Genomic DNA, 12,500 nt, shown 5'->3' with positions numbered 1-12,500 from the left:
ATTAGGTTTTTTTTTGGGGGGGGGGGGGGGGGGGTTGTGGGAGGTTTGTTTGTGTGGTTAAAAAATAAACAACAACAACCGGGGCAGCAGGTGGAACAGCAGGTCGTCACATCAAAGTCATTTGGTTGCATTAATGCAAACGTGCCAAACCCGCGCGGCGCTCCAACGGGTTCAGGGAGCGACGCCGAAACAGAAATGTTGCAGGTTTGATCCCCAGAAAAAGCTAAATGTTCAACCTGGCATGCGGATGTGGCTATCAGCCAGAGCCAGGAAGTATCCAGGACCATTCCAACAAGTAGCGCCTACCACAGTAGTGATCCGACCCAATGGGGTGGTGGAGTTTCCCCCCCGTTAGCCCCAAGAACGCCCACTCCGCTAACAGGCGATACCCCAAATGATAACGGCCTTGACTCCCGAGCTGTTCCCCCAAAAACCATCAAAGAAGGAACAAAAACCAGCTCAGAGAACGAACCCACAAGAGACCGTTTCCCACCTCATGATTCAAGATATTTATTGACACTCACACTATGCAACATAAATTATGTTTCCACTGCCGGTCTTGAATAAACCATGAGTCTTACTCCGATATCGAAGAAAACAATGTGTACAATGGAAGGAAATCAAGCCACTCCAAAAAATATATATAGTGGTGTTCCAATTAGCTTGAATAAGATTTATAAGTTGCACAAGAATTCATTTAGGACCGGGAGACCCTGCCTCCATGCATGTGTTGAGTGAGAAGTCGTGTTGAAAAGTCCACTGGAGTCATTCGGCTCAGTGTCCACGGGCCTTTAAACGGCCGGAAGAGATTCCCTGGAGATAGAAGTGATGGATGGATGGGAAGGGGGGGGGGGGGGGGGGGGGGGTATTACAGGCTGTAATGGTTGCACCATTATTGTAACACAGTTTAGTCTCGGTGTCAAAGATGCGGACCGTGACAGACGTTGCACAAGGAGGACGGGACCTCGTTATGTCTCTAAAGGGCCGTTACTCAAAAGACGAATGCAGCCGTGTGCACTGGAGGGGGTGAGTAACAATACGGAGGGTGTGGCTTAAGACCAGCGATACATAAGCAAGTTCTAGTATTATGATGCACGACAATAGTTCGGTCCATCTCCCGCTCCACTTTATCCTCTCTCGTGATTTAAGACCCGAGAAACGGGAACTCTCTCGCTTTGAGGGCAGCGTGTCTTACAACCTGCATTCTCTCTGCTGACCACCAGGGGGCGACTCCTCTGGTTGTATAGAAGTCTATGCTTCATGTCTTACAACCTGCATTCTCTCTGCTGACCACCAGGGGGCGACTCCTCTGGTTGTATAGAAGTCTCTGCTTCATGTGTTAAAGCTGCATTCTCTACTGACCACCAGGGGGCGACTCCTCTGGCTGTATAGAAGTCTATACTTCATGTGTTAAAGCTGCATTCTCTCTCCTGACCACCAGGGGGCAACTCCTCTGGTTGTATAGAAGTCTATGCTTCATGTGTTAAAGCTGCAATCTCTCTCCTGACCACCAGGGGGCGACTCCTCTGGTTGTATAGAAGTCTATGCTTCATGTGTTAAAGCTGCATTCTCTCTCCTGACCACCAGGGGGCGACTCCTCTGGTTGTATAGAAGTCTATGCTTCATGTCTTACAACCTGCATTCTCTCTGCTGACCACCAGGGGGCGACTCCTCTGGCTGTATAGAAGTCTATACTTCATGTGTTAAAGCTGCATTCTCTCTCCTGACCACCAGGGGGCAACTCCTCTGGTTGTATAGAAGTCTATGCTTCATGTGTTAAAGCTGCAATCTCTCTCCTGACCACCAGGGGGCGACTCCTCTGGTTGTATAGAAGTCTATGCTTCATGTGTTAAAGCTGCATTCTCTCTCCTGACCACCAGGGGGCGACTCCTCTGGTTGTATAGAAGTCTATATAAATGACTCTACTTCTCTTGATGTATTCCCTCAGTAAACATTGTAAACATTAGTTTTTGGTCTCAATCTCTAGTTTCAAGTCTTCTTCAATACAGCGTGATGTTCATTTAGTAAATTATGGTAATTTAGAGTCAAACAGACCATAAAGCAGGGTGGTAGAAACGGTCGTCAATCAAAATACACAATTTCTATTCGAAAGTACTATTTCTATACTTCAGTTTTCTGTCAGAACACATCAGAACCGTCTCCTGTTTCCATCACAGAATATGTGATTCTTACACGTCGGAGCTCGTATTCCTCATCGGCCTCCTCGGTTCCCGTCAACGCGGTTACGTTCACTGTCCGTCTGGTTTGACAACATCACGCAGCACGACCTTTGACCTCTCTCCCACTCTGACAAGAGACTTGTCTGAATCTCATGTCGCGGGAGGAGACGAGCTGGAAGTCCTTGACAGATATGGGGGGGGGGGGGGGGGGGGGGGGGGGGGGGGGGGGTAGTGAAGGGAAGGCGTCTGACAGAATAAGAGCGTACCTGGGGAGCGTGAGCCGCTTATGAGAGCAGCGCTACTTCAGCAAAGATCAGGAGTAAATTGCAAAAAAAATAAAAAATGGAGGAGGTCAAAGGAGGTCATGGGGGGTTTGAAAATAAGATCTTACAACAATGAAATGAAGTGACGGCTTTACACCTGAGGTGACCTTCGGCATGATGATGTCACACTGTAGAATACTACCTCGATATGGTTGAATATCCTGTAAGTACTTGGATTTGGCTGCAAAATATTTACTGAAATTTGAATTACAAAAGTTCTGAGGTGCACGACCAAGAGTATAAACTTTTATAACAACCTCTTCCCGAATGCCTAAATGTAAACATTTGTTAATTGTGAACCAAATGATTTGCAGGCTTTTATATTAATTCTCACAGCGGCTGTGAATATCATTTATATATATATCAATATCATTTCCAACAAAAAAAACAAGAATGAATCGAGAGTTTTTTGAGGAATATGAAGAAAGCGACTATGATTTAACAACGGGAGACAAACGCACGCATCACTCTTTCGCCCGGTGATAAAAAAATGTATGTGTATTATATATGTATATGTATGTATTATATATGTATTTGTATATGTATGTGTATTATATATGTATATGTATGTGTGTGTGTGTATTATATATGTATGTATGTATTATATATGTATTTGTATATGTATGTGTATTATATATGTATATGTATGTGTGTGTGTGTGTATTATATATGTATGTGTGTATTATATATGTATTTTTATATGTATGTGTATTATATATGTATATGTATGTGTGTGTGTATTATATATGTATATGTGTGTATTATATATGTATTTGTATATGTGTGTGTATTATATATGTAAAAAAATAACACTTTTAAAAGGAGATGCGACCGGGGGAAGAGAATATTAAAAGACACCCCCCCCCCCCCCCCCCCCCCCCCCCCCCCCCCCCCCTCCTATGTGCTCGCAGCTATTCCTCCTGCTGGCTTCAGATTCAGCCAGGTGGCCATGAATATTCAATAAATACAAGTCTACCACAACCCCTGGTGACATTTCAATTAGCTCATTGGGCTTTTATAAGGGATGGATACAGACAGCTAGACGGAGGACTTTATTAATCCCTGTGGGGACATTGCAGCATCCCCTGCTTTATGGTCTGTTTGACTCTAAATGACCATAATTTACTAAATGAACATCACGCTGTATTGAAGAAGACTTGAAACTAGAGATTGAGACCAAAAACTAATGTTTACAATGTTTACTGAGGGAATAAATCAAGAGAAGTAGAGTCATTTATATAGACTTCTATACAACCAGAGGAGTCGCCCCCTGGTGGTCAGGAGAGAGAATGCAGCTTTAACACATGAAGCATAGACTTCTATACAACCAGAGGAGTCGCCCCCTGGTGGTCAGGAAAGAGAATGCATGCTTTAACACATGAAGCATGGACTTCTATACAACCAGAGGAGTCGCCCCCTGGTGGTCAGGAGAGAGAATGCATGCTTTAACACATGAAGCATAGACTTCTATACAACCAGAGGAGTCGCCCCCTGGTGGTCAGGAGAGAGAATGCAGCTTTAAAACATGAAGCATAGACTTCTATACAACCAGAGGAGTCGCCCCTTGGTGGTCAGGAGAGAGAATGCAGCTTTAACACATGAAGCATAGCCTTCTATACAACCAGAGGAGTCGCCCCCTGGTGGTCAGGAGAGAGAATGCAGCTTTGAAGACACTTCATCAGAAGGTTACCTCCTGGTACAGATACACGATATGTCCAATTTTTTTCTTTCTTCGTGATTTTCCAAACAACTTTTAGAGGCATCTCTCTAAGGCAACGAGGCACAGGTGGAAACAATGAGGGCGGGGCTTGCAATCACACAGACAGGTGAGTGAACACACACCAGAATCAGAGGGTGACAATCGAAAGAGGTCTGGACGGTACAGGTGGTCTTCTGGTTACAAGTCCTATTGGTTGGACCCATTCGTCCTTCCGCACGGCCACGCCCACCTGTTGGATATTATAAGGTGCGTCACTTGCTCAGTCACGTGGATGCATTTAATATCCACCACAACAAATAAAGCTCCTCATTGACTTTCCATTCGGATTATTTTCGTGCTGAGCGACACAAAACCCCCCAAAAAACAGACTATTTTGGTCCATGAACGCAACAAAATAAATACACGATACAGGACCATTGGAGGAAAACCACCCGACAACTTGTTGGACCGCCCCCCTCTGACTCCGCCCCCTCCCGTCCCCACCTGCACGAGCGCACACCGGCTGCCGGCGGTGAGAACCGTTTCATCCTGCAGGCGAGAGCGATCCGCCAAACAGCCTCCACGTCCACAAGCCACGCGCCGGTGCCTCGCGCCTCTCATCCAGCGTGGCCCTCTCCGGGTTTCTGTGCAGCTGGAGGAGGAGAAGAAGAAGAAGAAAAGAAGAAGGAGAAGAAGAAGAAAGAGGAGGAAGAGGACGAAGAGGAGGGATGCGCGCGGGGAGTCCGTGAACGCCACCAAGAAGTTCCCGAGGCGGACCAGAGAGAGAGGACCCTCCTGTTGATTCAGCCCTGCGCACATTTCGAGGGGGACTATTTCCCCGGAGCACTCCTTGTTTATGGCGAAGTTCCTGGCTGAATTACTGGGATGCACTCTTCCAGACAAGGGCACCCCGCCTTTGTTCGAGGTAAGGATGCTTTTAAAAAACACTTCATATTAGTATTTCTGCATGAATTTATGATGTCATATATAATCTATATATTCATGGTTAAAACATTTTTTGGCTGCATGTTTTTCTCTCCGGGATTTCTCTATGGCAACAGGAGGCTGAGGCTTTGTTCAACAATATGATTGACAGTTTGCTGTAAAGCACTTCATTAACAGCGAGGTGCAGGGTTTTTTAAAAGCCCTGCGCGCGCGCGCTCGCATGCGTGTTTCTCCAGCGGCGTGGCCGCGAGCTGCGGATTATAACGCGCATTATGTTTCACGGAAAATCACTAATGTTCCTAAAATATCTGGTTATGCTTTCTGAGCGCTCAGTTTGTAATGACCTTGTTTTACTTTTATATATATATATATATATATATATATATATATATATATATATATATATATATATATATATATATATATATAACAGGTTCAAACGCTGCTCTTATTTGTGTCAGTGTACCACACACACACTGAACCTGTTCACATAATCTTCTTTTTTTAGCTCTACCTGTATTAATAAATACATGTGGTGTGAAATAACTGTGTTTAACTAGAGAATTTCTTTGATCAGAACTGTTTTCCCCAAACAGGGAATCAATGGATGATACCTTTTGAGATTGTTGAGTTATTATTTCATTCACGAAGGTAGTAAAAACAACAACAACAACAATGTTTTGCTGGAAACATCCCCTCAAATTTAGTTTTCCTCCTTTTTGTGCCTTTTTTGAATGGTGATGTGTTCACTTGCTCTCGTACAAACCGAAGAACTACAGTTGGTGAACTGAGTGATTGGAATCGGTGATTCTCATCATTTGATCTGGAAACGGCTTTTTGATTATTGGAGAGCTACATGACTGGAATATGTTATGTTATTGACTAAAGTATTAATGTATTCTTAGTTTACACAGCGAGACGTGTCACATTTGTGTCACCAGACTGCAAAGGAGGGTTTGGTTCCTCGTCTTCAGGGTAAAGGCCTCCAGTCGCACGGGGGTCTTTTTAAAAAATATAAACCTCCAACCTTCACAGGAAACTACTCGGTTAGTTTTGAGCTAAAACCACGTTTTTAAAGGACTAGAACTACTACAGTGTGAGCCGTGTTCCTCAACCAGAGACATCAGGAGTCCAGAGAGGAAAAGAACCGTGATGAATAAACGTAAACAGATTAGGTCCGTTGCAGGTTGTTGTGTATTCACGATGAAAATATTCCACAAAGCAAATACAATTCATCTTTGTGTGTTCTGTGATTTTTAGTCTTTCATTTTGAACGGGTCCCTGACCGGCATTGCGTAACCAGCTCCCAAATGAAAGAAAGAAAAAAAAACGGTTTGAGATTTATTCTCGTGCACACACACACACACACACACACACACACACACACACACACACACACACAGCCGTAATCCACAATCACCACGGGATTGTTAATCCAGCCGGCATCATCCCAATCTGCCTAACGCGCTTCCGAGTATTAGAATCATCTGGGGAAACGTGTCGCAGAGGAATGACGGCGGATCACAGTAACTTCTGTGCAAATGAAGTGATGACCTGCGGCGTTCGGCTTTACGCGCTCCACTCTTATATAAATACATCTAATACAACAAGGGCCCCTGAAACCACAAGGCTCGTTAACAGATGCCGATGTGTCATTAAAGTTATTCAAACTTTAACTCAAACTATGACGTTTTTGTTACTTCTGTAGTTCTTTTAACTCAATCTATGACGTATTTGTTACTTCTGTAGTTCTTTTAACTCAAACTATGACATTTGTTACTTCTGTAGTTCTTTTAACTCAAACTATGACGTATTTGTTACTTCTGTAGTTCTTTTAACTCAAACTATGACGTATTTGTTGCTTCTGTAGTTCTTTTAACTCAAACTATGACATTTGTTACTTCTGTAGTTCTTTTAACTCAAACTATGACGTATTTGTTACTTCTGTAGTTCTTTTAACCCAAACTATGACGTATTTGTTACTTCTGTAGTTCTTTTAACCCAAACTATGACGTATTTGTTACTTCTGTAGTTCTTTTAACTCAAACTATGACGTATTTGTTACTTCTGTAGTTCTTTTAACTCAAACTATGACGTATTATGACGTATTTGTTACTTCTGTAGTTCTTTTAACTCAAACTATGACGTATTTGTTACTTCTGTAGTTCTTTTAACCTGAACCACAATCTTTTCCTCAACCTTCCCAAGTAGGATCAACATCACAAGGGCTTTTTGCACTTATTACTCGTGTTGCTGGACACTGGAAGGAAAATGCATGAAAATACATCACATGAATCGATGTAGTAAAGATAAGTTGCCTCCAATGAGGCTGTGACCTAAATCTGAAGGGATGGATCTTTTTGAGGCTGATGGTCAGATTGAAAGGAGCAGAGACTGACAGCTCCTGATGTTCAGTCTCTCATGAGCACAACTGTATCACAACCCCTTTAACTCCATGGAGGTTTGAGGAGTATTTCCCTCTTGGTTTCTGTGTATGCAGTCACATATCTGTCGCTCACTTTCAAAATAAGGGGTTATTATTAGACTTCCACGTAATCATGAACGGGAAAATATTGAACCAAACTCGGTACATTTGTTGCCTGAACCGAACTCGGTAGTTTTGTCTTTTGTTGCCTGAACGGAACTCTGTAGTTGTGTTGCCTGAACCGAACTCTGTAGTTTTGTCATGTGTTGCCTGAACCGAACTCGGTAGTTGTGTTGCCTGAACCGAACTCGGTAGTTGTGTTGCCTGAACCGAACTCGGTAGTTGTGTTGCCTGAACCGAACTCGGTAGTTGTGTTGCCTGAACCGAACTCGGTAGTTGTGTTGCCTGAACCGAACTCGGTAGTTGTGTTGCCTGAACCGAATTCGGTAGTTGTGTTGCCTGAACCGAACTCGGTAGTTGTGTTGCCTGAACTGAACTCTGTAGTTGTGTTGCCTGAACGGAACTCTGTAGTTGTGTTGCCTGAACGGAACTCGGTAGTTGTGTTGCCTGAACGGAACTCGGTAGTTGTGTTGCCTGAACGGAACTCGGTAGTTGTGTTGCCTGAACTGAACTCGGTAGTTGTGTTGCCTGAACGGAACTCGGTAGTTGTGTTGCCTGAACTGAACTCGGTAGTTGTGTTGCCTGAACTGAACTCGGTAGTTGTGTTGCCTGAACTGAACTCGGTAGTTGTGTTGCCTGAACTGAACTCGGTAGTTGTGTTGCCTGGACGGAACTCGGTAGTTGTGTTGCCTGGACGGAACTCTGTAGTTGTGTTGCCTGAACGGAACTCGGTAGTTGTGTTGCCTGAACCGAACTCTGTAGTTGTGTTGCCTGAACGGAACTCGGTAGTTGTGTTGCCTGAACTGAACTCGGTAGTTGTGTTGCCTGGACGGAACTCGGTAGTTGTGTTGCCTGGACGGAACTCTGTAGTTGTGTTGCCTGAACGGAACTCGGTAGTTGTGTTGCCTGAACCGAACTCTGTAGTTGTGTTGCCTGAACGGAACTCTGTAGTTGTGTTGCCTGAACCGAACTCTGTAGTTGTGTTGCCTGAACGGAACTCTGTAGTTGTGTTGCCTGAACCGAACTCTGTAGTTGTGTTGCCTTGTTCAATTCAGTTTATTTTGTATAGCCCAATATCACAAATTACAAATTTGCCTCAGAGGGCTTTACAATCTGTACACGTACGACATCCCTGACCTTTGACCTCACATCGGATCAGGAAAAACTCCCCAAAAAATAACCTTTGACAGGGAAAAAAGTGAAGAAACCTTCAGGAGAGCAACAGAGGAGGATCCCTCTCCCCGGATGGACAGAAGCAATAGATGTCATGTGTACAGAATGAACAGTTACAGAGTTACATAAACACATTACATGAATATGACAATGTATGAATGGAACTCAGTTGTGTTGCCTGAACCTACCTTTAGTAGTTTCCGTGAAGACGGAAGTTACTTTCTTAAAGACCGTGACTGGACTTCTTCCGTCGGATATCATACGAACCTCCGTTGCTCGGGACGATGCGCTGACCGTCTCCGGGAGACTTCTGATTTGACGTGTCCATATTAGTGTTTCCTCGTGACCTCGTGTTTCCATTTTGTCGCCTGGAGAAGCTTCAGCAGTCGAAAGACGACTCGTTTGGCCTCGTGTTTTGCTGCTGGTCACGTTTCACTGTTTTCTTTTGGTCAACGCAGACCAAAGTTGACCTTTTCTTTATTCTCTGGTGACGTCGCTCGTATCTTTTATCTTTCTTCCTCTGCCACGTTTCTTCTCTAAAGTGTCTTCCTCTCTCGCTTCCTATAGCTCGTCGTTCACTCACGTACTCTCCGCTTTATTCTGCGCCAGCCTTTTTAAAGCCGCTTCATCCGTGGTGGGAAGGTTTTATTTCTGTACCCCCCCCCCCGTGTTTGTTCAAAGGGCGAAGTGAAAGATGAACGCCACTGTACTCTCAAGGCCCGTCTGCACTTTGAGAGCAAACTCAAGAGAGATCCAAAGGAGTTTGAGAAAAACATGAAGCGCCAGCAGATGAGTTCAAGAATACTGAAAGTGTTGCTGCGGAAAAAGAAAAAATGAAACGCGTACAGATCTTTACTTCCCCTTGTGTATAATAGTTGTTCGGTATATGTAATATTTCAGTAATTGTGGATGCTTTACTGTTTATTTACCTTGTTTCTTTTCACCATGTCTCTTGTTTGCTGCTGTACATCCTGTACATTTCCTGGCTGCATGCAGCACTAATACAGGATTATCTTATCTTTATTTTTTTTTACTTAGAAAACCACAAAGAAACATGTTAAAATACCTGATTGTGTGCCGAAACACCCTCTTAAACACACATCAAAATAAAAAAGAAACACATTTCACTTTGCGTCAGCCGACATCCCCAAACTGTCAGATTTAATCATAAGAGGGATGATGTGTTGCATAACTGTCTGTCTGGGTCCAGAGAGGGCATTTTGTGTGTGTGTGTGTGTGTGTGTGTGTGTGTGTGTGTGTGTGTGTGTGTGTGTTGGGCGCAACACGGCGTTGTGTTTCCTGTAATTGAAATCGAATGCTTCATTTCTCGAGATTAATTTGCGTCGGGCTTGTTTGCGTTGTTAATGCCTCCAAATGCGTCCCTGTAATTATTTGCGACACGTTGTTGAATGAGAATCAAGCGGGTTGTGGCTTTAAAATACGGGGACAGTTGCCAGAAGATCAAGTCTTGTTAGTTGTTTTTTTTTTATGTCCCTCCACCCCCACATTATCTTCTCATATTCAGAGATGATCTCTTCTACTGTGCTCTTCAACGAACACAGTTTATTTCTGTAGAAAAACTCTTATATCATACACACAACCCGCAGACGGAGAAAGTGATGAAAGCTGCGGCTTTGCTGCACGTTGCTGGTTGAGAGCCAACAGACAGAAATCTCCCAGCAGAAGAAGAAGAAGAAGACGCTCCTTCAAGGTTAACCGTGACGGATTAGAGTGAATCCTTCTGGGCATCAGTCCCGCAGCTTTAAAAAAAAAAAAAAGGTGTCGTATTGCCGGCCGGTCTGCATCTGGGGAACAAGAAACAGCCGCATTTAAAAAAAGCACTGTTGCAGTGTTGGATTATATAAAAAAGTGTTCCTCCAACCTATTTACATAGAGCCAACTTCTGGAAGGTCAAACCTTTCAGAGTTGTTGTTTGCAATATTATATAACAATATTGTTCACAGTTTAGCGACTATAATGACTATAATGAATGATTACAGTAGTAGTAACAATGTGCAGTATTCTCAGTTCCTTTTCTCTAAGGTCATTGTGTTCGTGAGGAGATGTGGTAGATGAACGTGACATTAATGCAAATGAAACCTGTATGATGAGAAAGGAAAACACCTCGTGGACCGGATGGATCATTTTTTTTTTTTTTAAGTTGACTTCAAAGATCAGAAGCTAAATATCTTGTTTTATTGGAACATTTTAAGGTGTCGCAATATCGCTTTTTGAGGAAGCGTCACGCTCATTCGGTTTGAGCCTTTTTCAACCTTCCCAGCGTCTGCATGTGAATATCATGCGTCTGGTTTTAGAGTTTTCATACTTTGGATCAGATCATATTACTTTTTTGGGACCAATAAAAATCACGCACACATGATACTCTCTCATCTATCTGTGGACCGGATCTGGGTGAACTCCAGCAGAAGAAGAACTACAATGTTTAAAAACACAAGAATAATTTACTATCCAGGACTACCAAGTTGCAAAAAAAACAACCCAAACTGAATCATCTCGAATCCAGACATCCTGTAAAGACAATTGTCTTTTAGATATTGGATAAAATGAGCGAGTGAGAAGAGTTCTCTGCTATAAATCATCAGCTGCAGCTTGAAGAGAAGGCCAGATCAGGTTTTTACTGTAGTTCCTCTGGTGTCACTGAGAGGGAGATCATCATCACAGGAAGTCCATCCATCACACTGACAGCCTTCATGTAGCAGCAGCCCAGTTGTGCCACAAAGAGGAGAGCAGATACGACCCGTATGGTGCACGAACCCAAAACAACCACTTCTGCTGTAAAACGGACAAGAAGGGAAATCAAACGCGCAATGATGCAGATTTGTTAGATCCGTCGGCAACAACACAACAAGCAAACCACGCAATCATTTTTTGCCAGGCTGTGAACTCCGGTTCTGTCTAATGAAGCCGATGCAGAAGTCTCTTAAAACCTGCATCCTCCTCCTCTGGTTGTATAGAAGTCTATGCTTCATGTGTTAAAGCTGCATTCTCTCTACTGACCACCAGGGGGGCGACTCCTCTGGTTGTATAGAAGTCTATGCTGCATTCTCTCTACTGACCACCAGGGGGCGACTCCTCTGGTTGTATAGAAGTCTATGCTTCATGTGTTAAAGCTGCATTCTCTCTCCTGACCACCAGGGGGCGACTCCTCTGGTTGTATAGAAGTCTATTCTTCATGTGTTAAAGCTGCATTCTCCCTCCTGACCACCAGGGGGCGACTCCTCTGGTTGTATAGAAGTCTATGCTTCATGTGTTAAAGCTGCATTCTCTCTCCTGACCACCAGGGGGCGACTCCTCTGGTTGTATAGAAGTCTATGCTTCATGTGTTAAAGCTGCATTCTCTCTCCTGACCACCAGGGGGCGACTCCTCTGGTTGTATAGAGGTCTATGCTTAATGTGTTAAAGCTGCATTCTCTTTCCTGACCACCAGGGAGCGACTCCTCTGGTTGTATAGAAGTCTATGCTTCATGTGTTAAAGCTGCATTCTCTCTCCTGACCACCAGGGGGCGACTCCTCTGGTTGTATAGAAGTCTATATAAATGACTCTACTTCTCTTGATTTATTCCCTCAGTAAACATTGTAAACATGAGTTTTTGGTCTCAATCTCTAGTTTCAAG

At 43.7% G+C, this 12,500-nt stretch overlaps 2 protein-coding genes across 3 annotated transcripts in view; both read left to right on the top strand.

Annotated features, from left to right (window-relative positions):
- The window catches only part of LOC117736156 (E3 ubiquitin/ISG15 ligase TRIM25-like), a 706,744-nt gene that overhangs the window by 145,566 nt on the left and 548,678 nt on the right, over positions 1-12,500 (top strand). The window lies entirely within an intron of this gene.
- Positions 5,044-12,500, top strand: part of rasgef1ba (RasGEF domain family, member 1Ba) — a 79,149-nt gene continuing 71,692 nt past the window's right edge. For both annotated transcript variants that reach the window (XM_034541279.1, XM_034541278.1), the window contains exon 1: positions 5,044-5,127. In XM_034541279.1, the coding sequence (XP_034397170.1) occupies positions 5,059-5,127 (69 nt within the window). In that variant the 5' untranslated portion in view covers positions 5,044-5,058. The remainder of the gene's footprint in view (positions 5,128-12,500) is intronic.

Source organism: Cyclopterus lumpus, chromosome 9, assembly GCF_009769545.1.
Source record: "Cyclopterus lumpus isolate fCycLum1 chromosome 9, fCycLum1.pri, whole genome shotgun sequence".
Lineage (NCBI taxonomy): Eukaryota > Metazoa > Chordata > Actinopteri > Perciformes > Cyclopteridae > Cyclopterus > Cyclopterus lumpus.
The sequence above is the reverse complement of the archived record's forward strand: the minus strand, read 5'-3'. Positions and strand labels throughout refer to the sequence as shown.